Here is a 26,983-nt window from a genome sequence, read left to right as displayed (position 1 = left end):
TATAAGCTGCGTACATACTTTTTATGTCAGATAACTTAATTTTTATTTGATTTTTAAAAAGATGAGATTTTAAAAAAGCTCTTTGAGGAAAACGTTTGAGGGAAATAACTATGTCTCGTACATAAATTTCTTTGATAGATGATGGTACAAAAATTAGATGTAACGATTTGTTTTATTCTTATTGAAGAGAGCTGAATGGTTGTGTCCATTTTCACACTATACGGTATCCTTAAATAGAAAAGCTCTAGAAAAATATATTATAGCAAAGTTGCATGTACGATGCAGAATTCAAGAACACGTTATATAGATTACAGATTATATTGCTTCAATGCCATCATGATCAACAAGTTATCAACAGTACAATATTATAACATTTTAAAAGAAGTTTTAAACAACTCGTCAGCATTCTTAGTTTTTAACACTACTACCGCATTTCCTTACTCATTATTTCGGTTCTAAATTACTCTCCGTGTTATGATAAACTAGTCTACCGTGTAATGGTTGTCAAGAGTGTAAAACAGACGGAGAGATGCATGAATGTTATGATAAGAAATTTAGTATTTTGGTTTCGTTAAAAAATACCCAGAGTCATAGAAGTCCTGATCGTTGCCGTTTCGATCAGGTTTTGTTGATTTGCCTATGAATACATGTAAATTTTGCCAAACAACAGTTAAAAAATGGATTCTTTCTTCGATACATCCCTCTTTTAACCTGAAAAATTGACGCAAATGAACTCAAGTTTGCTGTAATTTATAGTGGTAAAATCTGACATCTCTATCGATTTGGACGTTATGGAAACATCTTGCACAATTTTAAAAAAAAAAACTATCATCCGGTTATTTTAATGTCCTTTGCAATGCAAAATGCTGAAATACTTTTTATTTTTGGCTGTATATTGAAACTTAAAGCGGTAGAGGGGATATTTGAAAACAGAATAACCTGACATTATTTCATTCCTGTATATTATAATATGTAGTTTGAATTGAAAAATATAAATGAATATCAAAATATTAGATGTAAATGTAGTTTTAACGCCGTTAACTTGGGAAAGACAATAAGTATTCTTTAATTATAATTTTATCTAGTTTTTTAAATATAAATTTTAATATATGCCCCGAAAAAGTACATATATGTCCCACATATATATATTATAACATAGTTAGCAGACAATAATTCTGAAAAATGAAAAAAAAAAACACATATTTTTTCCATCAAAATGGGTTGCTAATAATTATTGTAGTTACCCAAAAATTGAATTGGTTTCATGTTTCTATATTTCAGTATGTTGGTTTGGGACATATCTGGATGGTAATTTTTGCACAAAATGCCCTGCCGGAAAGCATTTACCACACTACAACAAGGTAGGACTTAGCTCATGCATTGACTGTCGTGCAGGATATTACACACCATATCCAGGCTATAAATGGTGCAGTGCATGTTGGGCCGGGTCTTACCAAAGTAGCCCAGGTAGATCTTACTGTGACCTTTGTCCAGCCGGTCGTTACAGGAATGTTGAAGCAGCGACATACTGCATTGAATGTCCTGCAGGGCAGCACTCACCAAATCCAGGATCCACCTTTTGTACTGACTGTCCAGTAGGACACTACACACCAGCTCCAGGTCATGGCAATTGCATCCCATGTCCAGTTGGATATCGCCAAAATCACGCCGGTCGAACAGAATGTAAACAATGTCATGCCGGGAGATATAACGATGCTGTAGGGATGAGGAATTGTAAACATTGTAGAAAAGGGACCTTTAGCGACTCGGAAGGAGCAACGTCCTGCAAACCATGTCCTGCGGGGACCTTTAGCGACTCAGAAGGAGCAAAATACTGCATAAAGTGTCATGTGCGAAGTTTCCAGGATGAAACTGGACAATCTTCCTGTAAACCGTGCAACAATGCGTTATATGAAGGGTATACATACTGCCCTTTCAGCTTGTTTTAGTTTTTATATTTAATTTATGATATGCGACACACATTTCGGCTGGAGAAATTATTTTCAATATTGCATATAATATGGTTTAACGAAATGAAAATTCTAGCCAATGTATGCGGTTACTTTTTAAATATGTGGTTTTTTTTCTATAAAAAAAATACAAACATGGTCTCTGCCTTGCAATGAACTATTCCTATCGTCAAATGTTACGTAAAGACAATTGTTCGTCATACCAGGGCAACGATATCTAGATTCGTGTGTAGAATACAATTACTATAGATAAGACAATAGATAACTTTACCACTAAAGTAAAAAGCTGCTTGGAAAAGAACGTTTGTCCATGTGAAAAGTAAACATTTATTTAAAGTTCTAATTCACTGACATACGTACATGTATATTTTTGATCGTATGTTTAGAGCATATGACTTCATATTTACATTTTCAACTGTCTTTGTCTGTGATAGCATTACGAATCAATTTTGAACCCTAAAACCTAATAACTTCATAAAACATGAGTGACAGAAAATGGGGGTGTCTTAGACATGTAGAATAACCGAAAATGGTATTGGAATACATAGCATATGCTACATAAAAATAGTGGTTTTAAAATAATGTTGTTTTAAAGTGTAAAACTTGGAAATAATATAAAATAAGTAATAAGGAATCATTTTTTGAATATTATGACGTGATATTTCGGTCGGAACGTTGTCAAATCTATCATAAAGCCCTTCTGGCTTTATTGGATTTGACCACGCCCCGACCAAAATTATCACCTCATAATACTCAAAGAATGATTCCTTATTCCTTAAATAATAATGAAACATAATCTTTTTGTTATAGTACACATAACAAAATGGTATTTTAGACATTTCTGAATTAACCATATTATGGACATTTCTGAATTATGGTTGCACTAAATTGCCCTGTTCAATCACACCAAATCTTAACGTCTCTGCCCTATTGCACACAGGACAATTTTTTCATGATATTTTCATCATTTTATTACTACATGTATTTGAAGGTAAGATAAAAAATATAATAAACTGATTCTACAAACCACAATATTGAACAAGTTTTTTTAAATAACAGAGCCATCCTAACCTGATATTTTGTACATTAAGGAAAATATGCCTGAGTCTTTTCATATAGTTGCCAGGTTTTCATTGTAAATTATTTTGTTCTTATTTTGTATTTTATGTGCATTTTTTTCTATACAGCTGTGTGCTTTGTTAACTGGACGAAGATTTATGTAGGTCAAGCTTGTAACCTGGGTCATGTACTTGTGTCAACTGTCGCCATTTACTAACCCAGGCTTGTGCAACAAACAGTTTTATAAACAGTTGTGTCACTCGACAGGTGCAAGCTTTATTGTGCATTTTTCACGGATCATTTTTTAACTTGATCAAATAAACTATTTTATATATGTAAAATTGTGGAGTTGAGTCTAACAAAATTTCTTAAATTTTTTCTTATAGAGAAACTTAAAATGGTTTTGATGAATAAGAGAACAAAAAATTACTTGCATTATCAACCCGTTGTTATGTATATGCGGTATATTCAGTTTTATCATGATAACATAAATGCAATAAATTAATGTATAGGTATGAGCATGTACCCCCGCACATCCAAATAATGTAAACATTTTAAAAAGTAAAAATGAAAAGATATTTTAATGCTTGTTGCAATGTCTTTTAAGCATTTAGAGATTTTTTTCAATAAACTTGGCATTATTCAAAATGTAGATTTTCCGATGATAGACTCGTAACATTGACATAAATCAGCGAAGTAAAAGGGTCTTAAATATTGATGTATAATCCACTAAAAGTAAACGAAACAGTATTCTTAAAAGCATTGTTAGGATTTTTAGACAATTATAAGCAATTTTTGTTTGGATAATCCATGCGTGTATGAAGGTAAAAAACATTAACTATAAAATACACAACATGCGTTAGCGGGTCTTCTGTTATTTGTTCTGCAATAATTGCTATCTTCATGATCAGCAGTAACCGTAAACTTAAATTATAGAAAACTATTGTTGTTTTACATTCGTCTTCTTCTTAACATATCTATATCTATCCTCATAAATTGCGCAAAATATAAGTGAAGTATTTTGATTCTCAATTTTAGAGCATACTGTAGAGGATACTGTAGTCGAGTACATGTATATGAAAAAGGTCTGATTTCTGAGCAAAACGCTATGGAGGGTAATCGTGTTCAAAAATCCAGACCTGAAAAATTGTAAATTAAATATGCAATCGTGTTGGTGTGTGAGCCTGAGTATAAATATGTGTAATTCTGATCGTTTAACGGTAAACCTATACACACTCGGGTATAAACACTTTAAGATTTGACTCAGTTCCTTCGCATATGGACATTTTGCAGCTTGCTTGTTTTTGTTAGTTAATTTAACATTCAACTTTGCACATTTTCAATCAATAGTTTCTGCATTTATATCTTAATCCACGGATGTAGCACGGTTGAAATGTTACAAATTAGCAAATGTAAAGTCTACAAGCTTGTCGAATTTTGACAAGACGTTATATATGGCAAATGCCATGCTGCGGGAAAAGGCATGCCGTAATCGCCGGAATGAACTAAAATAACCATTTATATAATTCAGTTACACTGTTCTTATGAACGATAATATTTTCTTTGGGTCGACAATATTATTTAGAAAAAAAAATTATTGGGGTATGACTGCAACTCTAACAAACAAGAAGAGGCGAATGTTTGTAAGAATGGTTGACGGTGTGACGAATGCGCTAGTTTCTTATATATATAATTCCCGTGGACATTGGGTCATGTATCATACGATAATGGTTAACTTTCACTGAAAAAGAAATGCCCAATATCCATTCTAATATCGCTGAAATAATTTGACATGTAATTTAAATTGGAAAATGTAAGTTGAACACGAACTTTTTCTTGGAAATGAGAGGGCTCAAGAAATTTCTTAGAGGTGAATATATTTTGTGCGGCATGGGGTTTGAAGACCGCCGTAAGGCCCATGTTGCTTTGTTGCTTACCACAATGATAAGAATTTTGATAGTGAATTTTATATCCCTATTTTATTTTGAATTAAACGACTTGCAAAGAAATTTGGTAATTTTTCGAAATATATATATATATATATATATATATATATATATATATATATATATATATAGGATATCTATATTGTGTGATTTTATATTTGCTTTATCCAACGAGTTGAAATGGTGTATATATTCGCGAGGCTTGCCGAGCGAATATAACCATTTCAACGAGTTGGATAAAGCAAATATAAAATCACACAATTATAGATGTTCTATTTATCTCATACAATTTGATTTATATTATGAAGCTTTTGAGACAGTCCCTTGGGTGACCCAAATTGTTTTTTTTTTCAAAGATTAAAAACGATGATGCAACGTTGTGTTACGCGGCTCCTTGCGCAATACAATTTAGTACGTCACATTCCTGAGATAAATCTAACTGTTTTAATGTAAAGTTTCACTGAAATAAACCTTAAAATAGTTTTTTAGCTCTAGATAATTTTTCTTAGAGCTTATTCACTTGATTAAATGGAAATTCCGATTAGAAGACTTGAATAATCCGTTTTGTTGACATACACAAAGTTGCGAATGCTCGTTAGTTTGAATTGACTCGAACGAGGAACAGTTGTTGATGCATGATGTTTAATAAAACAAACGCTAGGCTAGCCTTATGATTCAAAATTGAAAATAGTGAATAAGGATGCTTAATGGTGGTGGAGTAAAAGTCTCATGAAACATTATTTCGGTAAGTTCTTGTATATAAACACAACCAGAGCGCTCTGTTTTCATCGCGTCGTCAGGATGAACTCGATCCTTGATAATTAACGTTATTTGTAGTTTTATAAACTTCACAAAGCTATTTGAAAGTTGGAAGTGGGCTAAATTTATCAAAAATCTTGACAAACAAGATAAAAGGGTCTTGTAGTTACGGTTATGAATAACTTTGCAAAAAAGGTGGGGGGGGGGGGGGCTAACCCCCCCCCCCCCCGGTTCCGACGCCTGTGCTACGCAGTTATGTGTTTTCCTTCATGTTTGTAATTTAAATCTTTGCAAAATCAATTTTATATTAATTTTTGTAGTAGATATAGTTATGTTGAAAGTACTATAGCAAATCTTCGAAAATAGGTCACTGAAGCGTTGAAGCGAGGGGCTGTGTCAAAAGTAGTTCCGACCGGAAGTATTTGATATAGCATCACCCGTGTGATATAGCAAAGGTTTATCACACGGGTAATGTACACCACACGTATGAGATAAATATATATATATATATATATATATATATATATATATATATATATATATATATATATATATATATATATATATATATATATATATATATATACATATATAACTTAAATGAATAAAAACACAAAGTCCGAGTAAAACATAAGCGCTTTCATTTTCATCTTCAGATGCCTTCGGGCTTTATTGGATTTGATCACGCCCCGACCAAAATTATTACTTCATAATACTCAAAGAATGATTCCTTATTCCTTATATATATATATTTTCAAATATCAAAATGACTTTGTTGTGCAAGTGCATGATAAATAATAAACAATCTTAAGCTGTTATAAAACTTTTTTATAATCATTAATTAAAGTAAAATTGTTGTCAAAAATTGAAAGGTTTTGAAGAAATAAAATAGGGATACTGGTATGGTTACGTTTTTATCATTATATTTTTTCTTCGAAATCGAATTTCTCAAAGGAACGGGTGGGTTAAATAGATTTAATCCTATATGAACTGATAGAGTTTTACTCAGTAATTATAAAAAGTATATACTGTAATGACAGTAATTTTACAAAACTAAGAAGCTGCCTTATGGTCATAAATACATGTTTACAAGTGGCTGTAAAGCTGGAAAGCTTTCTGGATAATTTTTGATTAACCATCTTCACTGAGGGTGTCTGGATTGAATCGACATTCAGGACGCCGAACTTAAATCCCGTAATTATTACACGATATCAAAACATTTTTGCCAATTAATTTCTACCTTCTTTTTCTATATATAACCGACGAAATGAAATATTTATGTAATAATTTTTACACATTTTAATTTTTAGTTTACGACAGTTAACCTGATCTTTCTTTTCTTTTCTTTTTTTTTTTTGTTTGGTTCATTTTAAAGGGGGTTGCGCTACTCATATCTCCTCTAAATCAAAATGTTAAAACTACTGTTTTCAGATATTAGTTTTTTCTCTTATTGATAACCCATTTTTTCAATTAACAAGCAGGCCATTGACCCGTGGATATTTTCTTCTTGGTTGGGTGGAGGGGGAGGGGATATGCGTTTATACATTCAAAGAGACCATTATATGTAAAAAATTTCCAGATATAAGATATATTATGCCGATTGCATTATTCACTCGCATCTTTTCTGGATTCTCTTGATATAATGGATACCGAACTCATAATCTATTTTTCGAAAAATCGTAATTCCGGCGATTACGACAGGCCTTTTCCTGTAGCTATTTGTATAGTCATGTCAAAATTCGACAAACGTGTAGACTTTGTTTATTTGTAATATGTCAACTGTGCTATTTTAGACAACGGGGATAAAATGCAGAGATTACCGGTGGAAAATGCCCATTATAGTGACAGGTTACGTGTAAATAACAAACAGCATTTTAAAGTTGCACATGTACATCTGTAGGAAGAATTACATTGAAGGTCTGCGGAGTCAACTTTAGAGTGCTTATGTCCGAGTTTTATAGATTACACGGTCAGAATTACAAGTTTACATGATCATGACTTGATTTTTTAACAAGTCTTGGATTACCCTCCATAAAAAGCTAGAAAACACTCAGTAGATGTTAATATAGAAACACAATCGTGGTTTATTTTGAATATTTATCTACTATGAAAGTTATACTGTATAATCGTAGCACTATTTGTAAAAATACAATAATGTCACTTTCAAGAAGCAAAAATTATATATTTCTCCGCATAGTTTGGATTCCAAAATATTGAATATTGTGATATGAGATTCCTAGAGTTTTAAACTCAACTTAAAATCTTTGACAATAGATAGAGGAGGCCCAAGTTCCCAGTTGGAGATCTTTGTCTTTGAATGTTGTCAATATTAGCCATCTTAATTCTCTCCATTAATTCCGAGCGCGCAACGTCCGGTCCACTAAGATTGTTTACAAGGTCTTTCCCAGCAGCGTCTATATTTGCGTCAGCCATGTTTGTTTTGCGTGGAGGAACATCGGTTACCTGTGGAGGAGTTTGATTTTCGATGACTTGAGATGGAATACGCCCTACATATGCATCATTTAGGAAATAATCCATCAGCACCCATGGCTGTAATGGTTTTTCTTCCTGTTCAGCATTAGCACCAGAGTTCAACTCGGCTGCATCCAATGCATGATTGTAAATCAATTCCTCTACATATTGACGCTTTCTATATCTTTCTTGTTGCTCTTGTTGAACTTGCAAGGCGGGCCTACCGGTGGCACAATCGGTTGTATTGTCGGATTTGAGAACCAGATATTGATCGCACCCATTTTGACGGATGTGGCATTCGATTGGGATAGTTTCGGATGGTATGTCTACCCGCAGTCCAATGCTGCAATAGTAGTGTGGGATTTTGACATTAAAAAAATTGAAACTTTAAAACGTAACAAAGTATGTTATTATGGTTTGATTTAACTTAAAATGAAAAGTAAAACTGAGAATTTAATAAAGAAACTTCATATTTCTTCAGTTACAAGGTAATTTTCCAAAAAAAGCCTTATAACATTTATATAACTCAAGTATATCGAGTCATATAAAATTAGTCCAAATTATGTAAATTGTATGGAATAAGGCATGGAATTAACTTTTATGTTATGAAATATAATTTCAAATTAAAAAGAGCGAAAATATAGCAAGTAACTAAATACAAATACTAGATTCAATATTACTTAAATTTACTTTCATTTACTTGTTTTGACGCTTTGAAATCTTTTCCATGTTTAGGTATAAGAAGTTCAATTCGACGCAGAGTAAATTCCAATCGCTTTTATGTTACATGCAATACTGTAATTAAGTTACATGTATATTCTCTATAACCTTACTCGCAGCAGTCCAATCCCCGACTGGTACAGCGGCATCTTTGACAGGCATCGATGAGCTCAAAGACAGAACCCTGTCCGATGCGGACCTTCGTAACTCCTTGCATCTTATCGTAGTGTTCATATTCACAAAAATATCGTATTGTTTTGAACTCTGAAATATGAACAACAAAACTGTTTTTATAAAGCTTACTGTGATAAAACTTTTATAGCACATTATTTTTTCTATTCAGGAACTTGTCAATGATATTTGTAAGATATCAAATTAATTGAGGTAATTTGTTAGTATTGAGATAAATTGAGCATTAAGCATTGAAGTAAAAAAAAAAGAAAGATTTTTTCTCGATTTATTTTTACTTAAAAAGCCATCCATGGTTAACATTTTAAATATGGATTTAACATATGTGCAATATTCGCAAAATGTCGTGGATATCACTTAAAAAAAACTGCACATTTTTATACTTTTATTTCCTAGTTCCTCTGGATCTGCATAAAATCCTGAAGGTTACATCGTGTCGGTATCTATTCCTAAAATATTATTTTGTATGTTTCAAACAAGCTTTCTTTAGAAATATTAACAAATGCATATCCTTTGTGTAAAACCTCGAGTAATCGTCTTCAATTATAATGTTCTATTAAAGGGGCATGGTCATCGATTTTGGTCAAAAATTATTTATTCGATTTAAATGTTTACATTGCTTTAATAAGACATTTCTAATAGTCAACCAAAATTCGAGTGTCATTCGTTAAGTTATGAGCGAGTTACAGAGCTTGAAATTCTTTGCAATGCAAACAAAGCATTTGTTTACAATTTGAATGTTGAAGTGAAAATTCCAGCTTTAGACCAAAAAGGAATGTGTTAAACGTTAGAAACTGTTTATCTATAATTTAAAAAAAAAAAAGACAGACAAATCAGCTTAAAAAATATTTTAACTGGTGTATTGAACCTATGTAAACAAAAACAGGGCACAGGCCTTGTTTACATGACAAAGAATTGTGAGCTCTGTATCTTTCTTATAACTCCATGAATGACTCTCAAATCATTTGATCATTGAAAATGCATTTTTAAAGCATTATAAATTATGAAATGAGAAAACAAGAATTTGGCCAAAATCGTGACCATGTCCTTTAAGGAGTGTTATTTGAGGCAAATGCACCATAGCTGACGCATCTCAATTTTCATCGAAACATAAGGTTCGATGAAATAGGGAGAAATACACGACTCTCCCTGTTTATCAATTCTCTTCCTCAGCATCGCGTTCAATGTACCGATACCAGCTTCGTATAAGAAGTTAGATAATATTTAACACAACAATATTTAAAACTGTATTTTTAAAAGCCCCCCCCCCCCCCGAAAAAAAAAAACACAAAAAAACAAAAACAAAAAAAAACATAAAAGGAAACAAACAAACAAAAACTTTACTCTTGACATATTTCCGATGCCTTTCTTTGTCTTGTCAAGTCATTAAAATTCAATATAATTACATAACCATTTACCTGATACGTCATGCTGTAATGGTGTAGTTATACAACCCCCTAGACAAGACTGTACGATCGAAAGCACAACTAACAGCAGAGATATCGACGAAATCACCATTTTTAGGTTCTCGAAAAAATAATACAAGCCGGCAGACTTTCACACCTGCAACGGTTGGCGAAAGCAATGTTGCGTTTATGGCACAAGCAATATAAACTAGGCTGTCTAAATCATCATTATTCATTGGAGGTATGCATCTTCACCCTCTTGACCAATGTCTGTCTTTTCACTCATTTCAACCCCCAAAGCTTAGCAAATAATGAGGTCGCAATGTAAGCTTAGTACATCGTGTGATTGATACCTTTTTTAAGTAGGGCGGTATTATTAATCTGATGTAGGAACTCGTTGCGAGATATACATCACCAATCTATTAATATTGCAGCAGTTACTTTAGTTGTTTCGTAGTTTCCACATGTACTACATCTTTGAGTTGAAATACATTTTTAAAAAGATCTTTACCAAAGAGGTAATAAAAGTCAACAGTTTGAACACACACACACACACACACAAAATAAAAATAAAAGAGTGGTGTCGAAATGTTCTTTTAATGTTCAACAGATGATAAAAGTGATGAGTAAAAATAAATAATATCAATGAACAATATTCATATGCAATCTTATCATACAAAATGATTTCAAGAAACTCAATATGAAAAGATAAAAATAGTGAAAACAATTCACAAGGCAACCATTATATAAATATCATGTAATAGTGTAATAGTACATTCTATTTCAAAGTTCTAAACCTGTCCATATTTTTTTTTAAAATTACGTTAATTTGAAAGTAATATTCAATTGAAACGTTTGGCATGGAATATGTCATATCGTTAAATGCATAGTAGCTTAACTCATGAAAGATGAAAATAGAAGACCCATCCCCAAGGGCGACCCGAAAAGTGAACCCCCAAAACCGCCGCCCATTTCCATGTTCATCCCGTCCATATTTTGCCCACCGCCTCCCATGTGTCCGATCGGATCTCCAGCGCCACCTGCTGAGTGAGGTTGCACACCCAACCCCATGCCGCCACCGGCTCCGCCCCCAAACATACTCATCAGCAAGAATGACTCCATCAGTCCCTCGGGCTGTTCCGCCACCCGACCGTTTGGACCCCTCCTACCAGCGCCCCCGAACAAGACGGCAAGGGGGCTGATGGGTGGCGGGTTAAGACCGTGCCAGTACTGCATTGCTTGTGGATACTCTCGATGGGCGATTTGCCTGGCCATTCCTCTCATCATCTCATCGCGCCGGCGAGCGGCAGCATGCGGTCCTATGCTGTAGCAGTCCGTCACATTATCAATGTCCGAAATCAGAGCAATCTGACAACCATCAGCGACTGGGTGGCAGCCTTTTGGCACGTGAATGCGCTCATTAGAAGCCACTCCATACCTGTATAAAAAAATATTAAAATCATTATGTTTATTAAGTAAATTAATATCAAACAACTTATCATTGTTTAATAGTCTAAAATATCTATATACCTGTACATGTTCATGTATTACAACTTGAATCTGAGGCAGGCTAAGCAAAGAGGAGAAATATAAAAAATAAAGACAAAAAAACAGGGCATCCAATATTTTCAAAAATTGTATCAGATAAAATAAACTATGGTTAAAGTACAAGTCGGTCTTGACCAAAGGGCCGCAGGGTCGGGTGATTATACAGCAACGTGCACATGGACAGACATTATTTTGTGCCCTCTGCACGTCCTTGTCAGTTGTCAGATTCCGTGATAAAAGCGTTGTCCGTGACGGGGAAACTGGCCTCAGGGTGTAGGGCAGGTGAATTAATAACTTCTTTTGAAATGTTGTACTGTCTGCACAAAGCAGTAAATTATAATTCGCAATGATGGTTCTTTTTTTATGAGGAATGTGCACATATTTTAAGCGCTACGCTAGGCACGGTAGCGTCCCATGGTTCATTTTCCTAGTATGCGAGATAATTTGATCAAATAGCCATGGTGTACGCTCTCCCTGTCATTATGTGCTGTATATATTTCCTAAAAACTTATACCGTAAGTGTCATTTTGACATTTTGTGAATATTTACTGTAAAAATCTTCGAAATTATCTCTTAGAGAATTTATCAAATGAAGTACCTGAATATACTGCATGAATCAATCAAATATTTTTTAATCTGAACAAAGAAATCAAATTAGATAGCTATGCTTAGCTATTAATTATATATATTTTTTAAGAAAGTAATTCTCCGGTTGTAAGGTGCCAACAGTAAAAATATACTTATTCATTACTAAGTACCGCGCAGTTAAATCCATACACATTATTCTTCGGTCGATATACGGACCCCAAGCTTTCGCTTAAAGCACCATTAGCGGGAAAACAAATGCATACTTATCCCAAAATAACCCAGGGAGGAGTTAAAAACAGTGTAATATCTGGTAACAAGATAAAACTTCTACACGGTCGCCTTCCTGTCTACTTGTCTTAACAATAGACTAATGCATGCATTTTAAGATAAACAATGCTCTGCAAAGTTTTTTTTTGTTTTTTTGTTTAAAAAAAGTTCAATACATGCTTTTATCTGTTGAATGGATCTTTCTATCATCAGTTCTATGGACTAAATATTTAGAAACTGATGTTCGAACGAACAGGCATTCATTTGCTGTTGTATATTATTTCTCACGGTTACTTTTGCAAACTTTTAAGTTAAGTTATCTACACATGCTAAATACTTTCATCACAATTAAGAAAACTAATTCAAATACAAGTTTACATATTGCATTAATGGTATCAGCGATGGGGAAAACTTACTTTTTTTTAACTTCAACCACGTCTCCGTTGCGCGCAATATGTAATTTGTGAAAAAATACTCTATTATGGCAAACTATAAAGATTGTAATGAACTACTTTTACATTTTTCAGTGGCTTTGCCTGTGTGAACACTACTTAACGATTTCGTACTTAAAAATGACGCTTATGAAATTGGGGAACAAGCGGGGTTTGCTTATTTATATTCAAATATTTAATCGTACAATTGCTGAAAATTATATATTTATTAAGTAATACAAAGGAATCATTCTCTGAATATTATGAGGTGCGTGATCAAATCTATCATGAATTCTTTTTTTAGATTTGATCACGCCCAACCAAAATTATCACCTAATAATACTCGAAGAATGATTCGGAATCCTTATTCCTTAAATAAGTACATGTACATGTACATACCCGCAGCAGCTTAATCCCATGCGAGAACACGTGCATCTTTGACAGTCACGTGTTTCAAACTTTGAGTCTAAGAGCAGTTCGATCTCCACCGTGGAATTCCCCTTTGTCACATTGTGGACACAGTAATGGCGCACACGCCCAGTATCTGTAAACAATTTTTTTTTCTCCAAAATTATTTCCTGACAATAATTAATTAGTAAAAGTGCGTTACCATTTAAAGGGCATGGTCCCGATTTAAAAAAAAAAAATATTTATAAAACAAAGAACTTTGAGAGCTCAGTATCTTGCATATATCATCAGAATTACCTAAGCAAGGCACTGTATCAATTTAAACGGAAATTGAAAATAAATTTTGAAGGAAAAAAATCGGGACCACGCCCCTTTATATACACTCTAAAATAACTTTCGCTTGTTAACAGTTGAGGGGAGAGGTGTTTATATTAAATTGTTGTTTTGTCAGTATAGCTGTAAAGGAACTATAAGAGTTTAAAGCATTTTATGTTCTTTGTTAATTTTTCCGGAAGATGAATCAGGAAAATCTTCCAATGAGAGAATGTATTATTTATTTTTTTTATTCGTAAGTTCAAAATTTAATGTAAAATTGAAGGAAAAGCATTAAACAATATCTTTACAACAACAAACGCAATACAATACAATTTGATTGTAAGACAATTTCCCCTCGTTCAATTTATGATAGAGCGAAAGAATAATAGCGCAATTTGCACATTGCCGCCATTAAAGTTAAAAAAAAAAGGCTAAGCTAACTTACAGGTTGTTTCGACTTTTGCCGGGGTAACGGTGCACGAAGATTCAACAGAGCCGATCACTGCAAAAAGCAATGCTAAACCTCCGACAATCCAACCGGACTGCATTGTTGGACCCATCTTGCAAAAGTGAGGAAACCCTCACGTCTCCGAACAGTTTGCATTGCAGTCTGCCATTGTAACACCTTAGAACGTCCCTTCTGGCAACTTACGGCACACCCGCAAATACGACTGTGTACGTACAAATTGGATCATGTTCATTTAATGACGATATCCTTGTTAAACAATATATTTCAGCAAGTTTTGATTTCATATTTTTCGTGGTTTGTTTCCATAATTGACATATTTATTTTATTACGTCTTTTTTTTGCGTGTTTTTGTCTTTGGAAACATGTTACAGATTGATTTGTTCGTTAGATTGACATGATTGCATGGAATTAAATGGCCGTTAAATTGTCTGTACGCTGTCGCGCCTTCTGACATCTTGTTACAAGAAGTTGTCGCGATTTGAGGACTTAATTGGCAGATTTACAGCGAATGCTTACATAAGACTGGTCGTAATAACTAAAGGTGTATTATCATATCCATACTTCACAACATGGATACATTTATGTACAAGTCATTTAATTGTGTTATTTATAAATGCAGATAATATAATATTTCGAACTCCAAAACATATAGATAATTCAATGTGACTAGTTTATTACAAGTTAATAAATATGCTTTTAATTACAAAGTTAAGACTTTTACAATTCAGTGCACTCAACGCAAAACGATGTAAATCTAAACGTAAAATTATCCTGATAAAGTTAGATAAATAAAACAAATGCTTTCGACCTGAAACAAAACAAAATATTTATGAGTGATGTTAGTAACTAATTATGTGCATGGTTTTTGCAGTCAGATGTATAATCATAACGTATAAAAAGAAGACAGTGTTTTCTTTTTTTAGTCTACATGAATCATTACACTGTCATCTCCCTCTGTGCTTCAGCATTTCTTCTGCTGAGGGCAATTTTTACTGATGATTCAGATCGTGTCCTGGGTGTTAAAGCTATAACACACGGGCTAAGTCCACTATACCTGTACCGTATAAAATTTATATATTCTACTACCTGCGTGTTTTCACCTATCCATGTATTATCTTGTTTTACTGCGGTTGTTGTTTTGTCTGTGAAGCGTTGATTTAAACAATAAAATGCTTTATTTGGTGATTCAGTCGGGATATGAATGTAGCGACATTGCAGGAAAAATACATAACCCGCGTTAGCGGGTTATTTAAATTTTTCCTGCAATGATCGCCACCTTCATAACCCGCATGAATCATCAAAGAAAGCATTTTATTGTTTATATTAACATCTTTCTTTAACTTATTAATAAACTGATTATGAAAAGTTAGTAAAATTCACTAAATAACTGTTAATGTACAAAAGTACGTTAGCTAAAAGAAAAAGCCAAATCGTCTCCTGTGAGACTTTGAGTCTGGCATCGTCATGATTATTTCGTGCAGTCCGGGATTTTACTAAGGTCGCTGTAGGTTCAGACCAATCGGTAAACAGGGCGTGTCAATTTCAGTCCTGTCACTTTCAGCCGCTGTAGATTTCGACCAATCGATAAATAGGGCGTGTAGAATTCAGTCTGGCTGTTTCTATAGAGCTATGAATTAACTATAAGTTTCCGTAATAAATAGAGGAAATTATGCTTGGTAGATGTAAATATATGTTGATGAACAGATAATATGGAATGTTTACATTTAAAACACTTGCACGTCAGAGATATTTTTTTGCTGTATCACAGATTAAGAAATAAATAGAAGAAGCAAAACTGGGTCGGTCGTAAACCAAAGAATTAATTTTTAAACATAATTTACACAAGAGTACACGACTTAGTCTATATTTATTGTGAACCCATTAATAGTGACACTTCACCAATACCTTGAACGGCATGATGTGCATGTGTGGATGTCGAGTCACGGTCACTCTTGATATATCGTATTTCATAGGATGCAGAAAAATATCATTTTATTGTTTATGTAAGAATTCGAAAGGATGTTTTGTATAAATTAATATTGTAAATCGATGCGTTTAGATCAACTTCATGCTTTTGTTGTTGTTTTTGTTGGTTTTTTTTTTTTTTGGTTGTTTTTTGTTTTTTGTTTTTGTTTTTTTGTGGTTTTTTTTTTTTTGCAAATAATAAGTGTTGTTTCATTTTCAACGAAAATTTGAATTTTTTCTCGCGAATAATATATACTAAATGTATTCAACACACCACAAACAAATTAGAAATATATATTTTAAAATATATAATACCCTTTCTGTGAGATTATCTGTGAATTTAAATCTTCTGCTGGTTTCAGATTAGAAAAATACACACCAAACCCCCCCCCCCCCCCCCAAAAAAAAACCAATTGTTCTCCATGGACAACTTTATTTGTTTACAGCACGGTGTATACAATTATTAAAAGACGTCAAACTAGAACAGCATGTACTCAATAAAATCTTTCAAGATGGCTGCTTGGAAACACTAGATCATCGTTTACGTACATGTACATAAATACATATATAGCAAAAAAGTAGTACTGTAGTTTAAAAAAGACACAGTTAACACACTATCTACTACTTACTGTATAAGGACGAAAAAAAAATGATTTTTATGAATTTCACCTGAGTTGAACTACTTTAGAAAGACCCATCCATAAGTCCATTGTACATGATCCAATTTGACCAGGGGTCGTTATTTGTGTACGGATCAAACAGCTGGAAAGAACTGGACGTTCTAGTTGATGTTGAAGGAAATTGGGGGAATTGTGGGTAGACGACATTTGATGTCGAGGCAGAGTTGGCGTTAGACATATCACGCATCAGATCAGCCAATGTTGTCCGCTTGCCCTGTTGGGCGTTGTTGGCGATTTTGTTGAGAATGTCGTCCAGAGGCCCAGCGCCATTGGAACCATGATTCAGAGTGCCAGTGGTGGATGATCTGTCAATGTGACCTACAGCCACGCCCCCTCTCGCATCTACAGTTGCAGGTTTGGGTTCGGCTGGGGATACGGGGGCATCTGTTGGAAAGGTGACTTTTTCAGAGGGATTTCGAATGGGTTTTCCTGTTACGCAGTCCAGAGATTCGTCAGATATCCTCACTTCCGTTGCGACACATCCGTCGTTTATGATCTTGCAGTTTGGTCGGGGTGTTAAATTTCCAGCTTTTACACCGATCCTAGAAATAGTTAGAATGTCATCACAAAAAATACATTTTTCATAAAAAAAAATAAATTAAAAGGATAGTATTACCGACTGAAAGGACTGAATTTGTATAACTGATTTCTTGTTGAATCACAGGGGCGTCGTATCCGCCCTACACTCTATGACATATATATAAATCATACACGGGTACGCTGCCCCTGTGGTTGAATATGATATTTTTTTACCCACAACAGTGCAAATGACCCTTTTTGCACTCGCATTCATTACATCCGGTAGTTGTAAATTTAGAACCATCTAGGAAATCGATCCCATTGAATTCACAGATCGGAACCTTGCGCCCCGTCGCTTGAAAAAAAATATAATTATATATTGTAATAAAATCAAAATAGTAAAATGTTGTTTTTTGGTTATATTTTAAAGAAAACAAAAATTATATGTATTATAGTGAAATACCCTGTTAGAAGATAGAACATATCGGTAAAACACCGCGTTTTTATTTTACAAAAAAATCTACTTTCATATAAGAATAAGAATAATACATGTAATAATGTATAACTTTTTAATTTATACTGTTATTTTTTTAAATTAAATCATTAATGATGATTTAGATACAGTTACGTCAATTGTGTAGTTAAGATTGATTTTTAATGTACTGGTTGAGGAAAATTCTCAACTGCCATGCACTTGTAATTTTAGCATATATGTATACCCGTAAAAAAAATCTTCAATACATAAAATTAGTCATATTTAAAATGGGGTTAGTTTCAGCTCTAAACACAAAACGTTTATCTTTATAATAATTTTCCAATCAAAAAGTATAACATTGCCAAGATTTCCTGATTGAATGTATACTGTAAACCAACTTTTATTCGCGTGCGCGAAATTTTCGCGATGTTAGCGAGAGCCTTGTCGTCGCGAACATTTCTTTCCGTGAACCAGTCCTTTGTCTATAGTTTTTATAACAATACAGGTCTGGATAAGGCTTGGTCGCGAACATTAGTCGTCGCGAACCAGTTTATCGGCAGTTAATTGCGAAATAAAGTCGCTGCGAATAAAAATTGGTTTACAGTAAACTGCCCGTAAATACAAATTGTTTATGAAATAGCTTCATAATCACGTATTAATTCAGTAGAAATATTTGTGAGGGGAACTGTAATTGTTTTTCAAACAAACGATATAATTTATTAGTTGCATAGCATAACACATTATGTTTTAAACTAAACGAAAAATGTTTTATAAATAAGAAAGTCAATTGTGAATAATGAAATTTCAAAGTTTTGAAATAAAACTTTGAAGGTTCTCGATCGTTTAACACTGTCACTGATGGTTTTAGTTTAGTATCTTTTTTAAAATAAATAGTAACAATTTGTTATTATTAGAGAGAGACATAATTATGTAACTCGCATATCTACAATATCAAAATATTTGTTTTTTCAATGGTTGAAATGATTCACAATTTTTCACAAGTTTTTTTGAACTCAAGTATAAACAATATCCCCAATATCTTAGGATAATGATGCTTGCATGAGAGTATGAAAAGAAACTTATTTTTTTTTTTACCTGTTACATCAACTCGACCAAACGAAGAGAAACAAAATCCATGGATGCTTGGAATAACAAGACAAACGGCCAAAACAAAAAGGATGCAACCCATTGCTGAGATGTTACGAAAAAAGCACGTTGTACTGAAAATAATTCCTATTAAATAGGAGCAGTCAGCTGGCCCTAACAAACATAAATAATTACATCTCCTCCGGAGTTTATCATTTGCCTCCACCTTAAAAGGTAAAACAACATGAGATAAATGTGTTTTAGTGGCGCTGTGGTAATTATGAATACTTGTAAGAAAGAAATATTTGACACCTATTTTGCTTTCATCTTTATTTTCCAGTTTTATATTAGCACGTTTTTTATGTTTCAAAGACATTAAGAAAATAAGGAAACTAATTTTACAATTAATCATGTAGATTAAAAACATGGCTTTAAATCTACAGCAATTATTCATCCCGTTTGTAAACAAGTCAGACGAGAAATTATTCGCAATAAAAAAATTTTTGTAAAATCTTTCGATTATTTAATTTAATTAAAAATAACACGCAGTTAATTTAAGTAAAGATATTTCTAACTAAGTGTTGGAAAATAAAAATAAATATTAACGTTCCTTTATTACGCAAAATGCAAAGTTCAAGAATTACATGTACAAGTACCGATTGGATTTTTGGCAATGTTTCGTCACGAATGAACTTTTGCTACCCGCCTTTGGCACTGTTAATGTCGGTTAAGCAAGGTGTCCAAAAGACTTCAGTCGCAGGTGTTTTTCATGATTAAAGCTCAAATTTGCATGAATCTTTGTATCTAAAAAAAACACAGTATGTATCACGCGTTTTCGCTCCTAAAATCAAAGAAAAATTAATTAAGATAAATTGCGTAATGAAAGTATAATAAAACTAATTTTCTGGAAGTTTGGTTGGCGAAAACGCTATCTCTGCATGCAGGGCGATGACTGAGCCCAGCCAGCGACATGTTAAATAAAATAAACAAGCTCCTAGCTATAGCATATGATGAAATGTTGGTGATTTTGAAACGATGCTCATCGTTTTAAACTACACGTTCATTTTGACGATCCTCTCTCAACTATTCGGACCACATGGCTTGAGACAATGGTCGACGTCATTAAGGTGGTATCGGACATCTGTCAATATTAATGTGGATTAAAGTACATGTACATTATTATAAATGATATACTTTCGCTGGTTTAGAATTTTCAAATTTTATAATATTCAACAGAAAATACGTTTTAATTTTTTTTTTGAAAGGAAAACATCTGTAAATCCCCTGTGGGATTCGAACTCGTGACCTACAGATTCGAAGTCTCTAACTCATGCACTACGCTTCGCTGTTAGGTTTGGAAAAGAAACTATTTATAAAACTTACACTCGAATTTATTGTTTATTTCGATAATTAGTATGTCACAACATTGAGGTGTTCCATACAACCATAAAATGCATTTGGTTACATCACTCAATTAATATGTAAGGATTATGACCAGTATCCACCTGAATCAAGCGGTTAACCTTCCCCACCCCTCATCAAACACACACACAAACCCGCAAACAGTAGCCAGCTGACACATACACAACTATTATAATATCATTTTACAAGAACATAATTTAAACCACCGTGTTTTCAGACAATATTAGCATATTTTGTCTTGAGGTTTAGTTGACTATACCGCGATATAAATCTTTCCTTGAACGTTCTGCTGATTAGCTTACTGCTCATGTGGTACTACACCATTGAAGTCATAAAATGATTAAAGTTGCTTTTATAAATTAAATGTGTCAACATATATTGTCAAATACAAAATGATAAATGTTTCTTCCGACGAAGAGTTTTACAGAATCGGATTAATTTGAACTACTTAGTAATTGATAGCTTTTAAAAAGCCTTAAACCACCAACCACTTTCAAAATTTAAGTCTTTTTGTGACTCATCGATAACTAAAAATAACCTCAAACTAGCTTGCTTACTATTGCCTACTATTCCATTTTCCAAAAAACGGTCGTCTCTATTTTTAATATACTTGTAAATCTCCAAACCATAATTGTGAGCTATGGAGGGTAATCGTGTTCAAAAATCCAGACATGTAAACTTGTAAGTCCGAATATGTAATCGTGTTGGTGTGCGAGTCTGAGTATGAATGTGTGTAATTCTGATCGTGTAACCTATAAAACTCGAGCATAAACACGTGTAAGATTTGACTTAGTTCCTTCGCATGATGCACAATTTGCAGCTTTATTGCTTTCATCAGCTAATTAAACTTCAACTTTGCACACTTTCAATCCGTAGATTCTGCATTTGTATCTTCAGGCTCGGCAATAGCACATCTGTATGGAACGCCAAAGCTGCCTTATGTGGCTATTTTATATGTAGATGGTGCTTTATTATATTATGCTGTGGTTATTTCATGTGAAGATGGTGCTTTATCATATGAAGATGGTGCTTTATTATATGAAGATGGTGCTTTATTATATGAAGATGGTGCCTTATTATATGAAGGTGGTGCTTTATTATATGAAGATGGTGCTTTTTTATGTGAAGATGGTTCTTTATTATATGAAGATGGTGCTTTTTTATGTGAAGATGGTGCTTTATTATATGAAGATGGTGCTTTATTATATGAAGGTGGTGCCTTATTATATGAAGATATGCTGTGGTTATTTCATGTGAAGATGGTGCTTTATCATATGAAGATGGTGCTTTATTATATGAAGATGGTGCTTTATTATATGAAGATGGTGCCTTATTATATGAAGGTGGTGCTTTATTATATGAAGATGGTGCTTTTTTATGTGAAGATGGTTCTTTATTATATGAAGATGGTGCTTTTTTATGTAATGATGGTGCTTTGTTATATGAAGATGGTGCTTTATTATATGAAGATGGTGCTCTTTTATGTGAAGGTGCTTTTTAATGTGAAGATGGTCACTCGGAACTTTATTTTTGAAGACTGAGTTAAACATTTATTATCTCGAAATTTTGAAACTAGAACAAAATTGATACAGTTAAAATCCATTTACCGGTAATACACAATTGCTAGTTTCTCTTTTTTAGCATAATAAGTATTTATGTTACGAGATGAACTGTACGACTTAATCTCAACTGAATTGACAAATATGATTAATTGAATAATACAATATTTTGTCAGTAATTCTTGACATTTTACTTTTGCCTTTACCACTTATAAAAGGGCTTACTTTGAGCTATATTATAGTATAGTAGACCTTTCCCTGTGACTTAATACCTTACTTTCTCTTCAAGTCAAATCCTATCACCTATAGCTAGGGCATCAGTCTGTTGAAAATCAGACCCTCAATCCGTTCCTTTATTTGTTTTTTTTTATGATGTTTTGTTTTGAAACACTCAGAATGTGAGCTCTTCCTCCAACTCACCACTTAGGTTAAAGAGGAACGGTCATCAATGACGAAGACCGACTGGGCGATGACAATAACAAAATCAAAGTACTGAAAAACTGACGGGAGTTGATTTTGTCAATGTTTATTTATTTTAAAATCAATGATATGTTATTTTGCATGACAAGTATATGTAGTTTCTAATTTGTATTTGAATTACGCACATTTTTATAAGATGAATTTTTGGACTTTTTCGACAAGAATGTCGAGAAACCCCCATATGAATCATCTTAAATAATATTTAAAGATAAAATTAATTCAATCAAACTATGTATCAGTAATAGAAATATTTCTCGAAAATTGTATGGATCCAAGCAATATTGAACTCCATAGTCTCGTTCAACCAAACCCTCGGCTGACACTGTAAATATCTGACAAGCAATTAAGGGAGACTCTCTGCTTGTCAGAGATTTACGGAGACAGCCGAGCGTCGAGTTGAACTAAGTCTTGTCAGCAGCGATGATTTGTGCTGAGGTCCAAACACTGTTTCACTTTCGGTTTGTCTGAGTAACTGCATAGGAGAATTGATTAAAATCAACTCCAAATTAAGAGCGGATCAAAGATCTTATTTAAATCAGATTGCTAGGGCATAACCTTCGCTTAAACACAAATAATAAGTAAATTCAATTTTCTGCTTTTCAGGATAACGTTACTAGGCTTTAATTCTTGTAATATTCCGTCATTGTATAGTTGTCACTTAATAGATGTAAGTTCGGTTGGGGTAAAGTCGTACACAGCTAGATCTTCTCGATAGCTTATATACTAATTGTGCTAGAAAAAAGATGAACTAGCAATAGTGTATCAAATGGATTTTGATCGCATCAATTTTTTGTTTTACTTTCAATATTTCGAGATAATACATAAATGGTTAACTCAGTATTCAAAAATAAGAGGAGTTCCAAGTGACCACCTTCACATTAAAAAGCACCATCATATAAAAAAGCACCATCATATAATAAAGCACCATCTTCACATAAAAAAGCACCTTCACATAAAAAAGCATCTTCGCATAAAAAAGCACCATCTTCATATAATAAAGCACCACCTTCATATAATAAAGCACCATCTTCATATAATAAAGCACCATCTTCATATAATAAAGCACCATCTTCATATAATAAAGCCCCACCTTCATATAATAAAGCACCATCTTCACATGATATAACCACAGCATAATATAATAAAGCACCATCTTCACATGAAATAGGCACATAAGGCAGCTATGGCGTTCCATACAAATTGACAAATGTAAAGTCTACAAGTTTGTCGAATTTTGACATGAGCTTATAAGGCAACTGCCTTGCTGCGGGGAAACGGCATGCCGTAATCGCTGGAATGGATGAAAAATAAACATAATATCGAGCATAACTGTTGCAATAAGCTTTTAATAAATGACACTTTTTTTATCGAAAATACCGGTATTATTTTTAGAAAAATTGTTGAGGTATGATTGAAACTGGACCAAACAGGAAGAGGGTCATGCATATAAAAATCGTCGCCGATGTGACGAATGCGCTAATTTGTAATATAATTCTCATGGTATTATACGATAAGGGTTAAAAAGAAAAGCCTAATATCTTATTTTTCTAAAATAATTTGACATGTAATTTAAACTGGAATATAAGTTAATGCGTACTCTTTTCTAGAAATGAGACGGATCAAGAAATTTCCTTAGGGGGTAAATATTTTTCAGGTTTTGAAAGTGGGGGGATGGGGGGTGGGGTGGGGGCAGAGTCATCCAAAAATCTTGACAAGCAAACAAAAAAAAAGGTTACTTTCTAAAATTCTGAAAATCCTAGTACCTTTAACTTCATTTTCACTGATTATTTCCTTAATTTTCCATGGTCCCATAAACGTGTTGGGGGGGGGGGGGGGGCAACTCCATCTTAATTTTATTTTTTGTATGCAAATATCTTTGCTGTGCAAAAAAAGGGGGGGGGGGCACGTGCCTGTATTTTAGCGGCATGAGGTTCGGAGACCGCCGTGAGGTCCCATGTAGCTCTATTGCCTCTGAATTCTAAGAATTTTTAGAGAGAATTTTTAACCGTTTTTTTTAATTATTGAAATAGTGAAAATGGCGGGCGGGCGAGTGGCTGTAAAAAGGTACCCGTATTGTTCCAATAACTCCTCGTACAGTTTTCGAGATAGGAAATTAATTGTTCTTCTGCATATCAATTATATATATATCAGGGTATGCAAATTGCTAGCATTTTTATTTCTGTTAATTTATAAAAAAAAAAAATATCAGCTGTTGAACTTAGTCATTTTTGGCAAAAACATTGCATATAGAGTACCCCATTTCTTTGGATAGGTAGTTTTTATCAATTCAGGATTGACAAATGGATTATAGATACTGTTCACACAAAAGAAAACCCGGTTTGCTGTCACATTGACAGCTTTTCTCCTGTTATTTTGTTATTTTTCTGAATTAGTTAGAATAAACGACCTGCAAAGATTTGGTAATTTTTTGCGGAAAAATGTATGTAACTATACATGTATTTAGACTTTTTTTTAAAATATCAAAATGATTTTATTGCGCAAGTGAAAGATAAATAATAAAACAAACTAAAACTGTTTTAAATAAAAAGAAGTTTCATAATTATTAATTAAAGCACCAAGTTTTCTTTAAAATTAAAAGTGTTTGAAGAAATAGAAATGGTATACTAGTATGTACGTTTATGTCTTTGTAATTATGATTTTTCTTCGGAATTTGAATTTCTGAAAGTAAGGAATGGGGTGGGTCAGATGAATTTGATCGTATATGAACTGAATTTTAATTATAAAATGTTTTAAAATATATACTGTATTAACGATAATTTTACAAAATTAAGTAGTTGTACATGTTCACAGGTTGCTCTAGAGCTGTGTTATAATAGCTCTCCGAAAAAATTTTTATCAACCAATTTCACTAAGTGAGTCTGTATTGAACCTACATTCAGGACGTCATGCTCGTATCCCGTAATAATTGCTTGAAAGAACTATATATAATAAGAGTTAAATTTGGCCCCCATAATTCGCCAATTTTTAAGTGTTTCGGGTACAATAAAATGTTAACTTATTTTTTAGAAGAGTTGATATAAAATATATTTTTCATCTATTTATTTGATTTATTTGCACTCACTGGCAGTATATGACGTCAGAAGTGACGCCATTTCTTTAATTTAATCAAAATCAGCCAAAAATTGACATTTTTCTTGTATATTTACGAATAAGAAATATAGAGCGCATGCTTGAACAAGGAATATTTTTTTGTCACTTATTAGTCTTGGCTAGATACATCTAAAATTAAAATATTTTATTTGTTCAACAATGCGCTCTATGTTTTCGGAAGCAAAAACTGCTTTAAAACAAGCTGTTTTACGCTAAAAATTCAAAAATGGCGGGAAAAGGTTGTCTTTACAATGTCGTATTTCTAAATTGTGGGCACTTGAACCAAAATGAATATAATGTAAACACATCACATACATATCTGTACTAAGAAAACAAAGAATGATAGTAAAATGATGATGTTCATTTTAGGGGGCCATTTTAGGCCCTTATCATATATAGTCCTTTAAAAAAAAAAGCCAATTTTCACCTGCATGATAGGCTTTTTTCCTTACACATTGCCGGCAATGCAAAATAAAACATTTTTAACAATAATTTATACACATTTCAGTTTCATGACAGTTGACATTATCTTTGGAATTTTTATTTATTTATTTTCAAAAGGGGTGTCGCTTCTTATGTCTCATATTAATCAAAATCTCAAAACCAATGTCTTTAAATTCATTGTTTTTCTTATCGATAACTTTCCGAAAAATAATACTTTCTAAAACAAAGTTGTTATCCAGAGATAATATGATTATAGACCCACCTTGTATTTTTTAATATTTATTCCATCCCTATTCCGGCGATTACGACATGCCTTTACCTGCAGCTAGCCTTTTTCTATCGGTGACGTCACTATTTCCATATAAAGTCATGTCAAAATTCGACAAACTTGTAGACTTTACATTTGTTGATTTGCAATACAAATGCAGAGACTACAGATCGAAAGTGTGTATTATAGTGGCAGGTTACATGTAAATAACAAACAGCATTTTACAGCTGCAATTTGCATCTGTAGGAAAAATTAGATTGAAAGCCTGCAGGGTCAACTCTGAAGTGTTTATCCCTGAGTTTTATAGGTTACACGATCAGAATTACACATATTCATACTCAGACTCACACACCAACACGATTACATATTCGGATCTACAAGTTTACATGTCTGGATTTTTGAACACGATTACCCTCCATAGTGAGCT

The 26,983-nt window shown here is 33.2% G+C and overlaps 3 protein-coding genes across 3 annotated transcripts; all 3 read right to left on the bottom strand.

Moving 5' to 3' along the window:
* Window positions 1–7,798: 7,798 nt before the first annotated feature.
* LOC128155855 (uncharacterized) lies at window positions 7,799–10,719 on the bottom strand. The gene is made up of 3 exons (XM_052817734.1): window positions 10,534–10,719; window positions 9,040–9,190; window positions 7,799–8,549 (listed from the first exon to the last, which is right to left on the bottom strand). Exons 1-3 carry the CDS (start codon window positions 10,631–10,633, stop codon window positions 7,985–7,987), a joined length of 816 nt encoding a protein of 271 aa, XP_052673694.1. The 5' UTR covers window positions 10,634–10,719; the 3' UTR covers window positions 7,799–7,984.
* Window positions 10,720–11,080: 361 nt separating this feature from the next.
* On the bottom strand, window positions 11,081–14,690 carry LOC128156508 (uncharacterized). The gene is made up of 3 exons (XM_052818678.1): window positions 14,524–14,690; window positions 13,755–13,899; window positions 11,081–11,959 (listed from the first exon to the last, which is right to left on the bottom strand). Exons 1-3 carry the CDS (start codon window positions 14,636–14,638, stop codon window positions 11,416–11,418), a joined length of 804 nt encoding a protein of 267 aa, XP_052674638.1. The 5' UTR covers window positions 14,639–14,690; the 3' UTR covers window positions 11,081–11,415.
* A 2,235-nt stretch (window positions 14,691–16,925) lies between these two features.
* LOC128155884 (uncharacterized) lies at window positions 16,926–19,438 on the bottom strand. The gene is made up of 3 exons (XM_052817768.1): window positions 19,282–19,438; window positions 17,946–18,066; window positions 16,926–17,734 (listed from the first exon to the last, which is right to left on the bottom strand). The coding sequence occupies exons 1-3, from the start codon at window positions 19,373–19,375 to the stop codon at window positions 17,197–17,199; spliced, it is 753 nt and encodes a 250-aa protein (XP_052673728.1). The 5' UTR covers window positions 19,376–19,438; the 3' UTR covers window positions 16,926–17,196.
* Window positions 19,439–26,983: the final 7,545 nt, after the last annotated feature.

This window comes from Crassostrea angulata, chromosome 7 (assembly GCF_025612915.1).
Source record: "Crassostrea angulata isolate pt1a10 chromosome 7, ASM2561291v2, whole genome shotgun sequence".
In the NCBI taxonomy this organism is placed as follows: domain Eukaryota; kingdom Metazoa; phylum Mollusca; class Bivalvia; order Ostreida; family Ostreidae; genus Magallana; species Magallana angulata.
Note: the sequence above shows the minus strand (reverse complement) of the source record. Positions and strands in the feature narration are given on the sequence as shown.

Coding starts and splice junctions, on each gene's coding strand:
- LOC128155855 (XM_052817734.1), bottom strand. CDS start 10,633: ATGGTGATTTCGTCGATATCTCTGCTGTTAGTTGTGCTTTCGATCGTA. Junction 9,191..10,533: donor ATTACAGCATGACGTATCAG/GTAAATGGTTAT, acceptor TTCATATTTCAG/AGTTCAAAACAATACGATAT. Junction 8,550..9,039: donor CGGGGATTGGACTGCTGCGA/GTAAGGTTATAG, acceptor CTACTATTGCAG/CATTGGACTGCGGGTAGACA.
- LOC128156508 (XM_052818678.1), bottom strand. CDS start 14,638: ATGGGTCCAACAATGCAGTCCGGTTGGATTGTCGGAGGTTTAGCATTG. Junction 13,900..14,523: donor GGCAAAAGTCGAAACAACCT/GTAAGTTAGCTT, acceptor AATTGTTTACAG/ATACTGGGCGTGTGCGCCAT. Junction 11,960..13,754: donor ATGGGATTAAGCTGCTGCGG/GTATGTACATGT, acceptor TTTTTTATACAG/GTATGGAGTGGCTTCTAATG.
- LOC128155884 (XM_052817768.1), bottom strand. CDS start 19,375: ATGGGTTGCATCCTTTTTGTTTTGGCCGTTTGTCTTGTTATTCCAAGC. Junction 18,067..19,281: donor TGGTCGAGTTGATGTAACAG/GTAAAAAAAAAA, acceptor TTTTTTTTCAAG/CGACGGGGCGCAAGGTTCCG. Junction 17,735..17,945: donor GGTCATTTGCACTGTTGTGG/GTAAAAAAATAT, acceptor AACTATTTCTAG/GATCGGTGTAAAAGCTGGAA.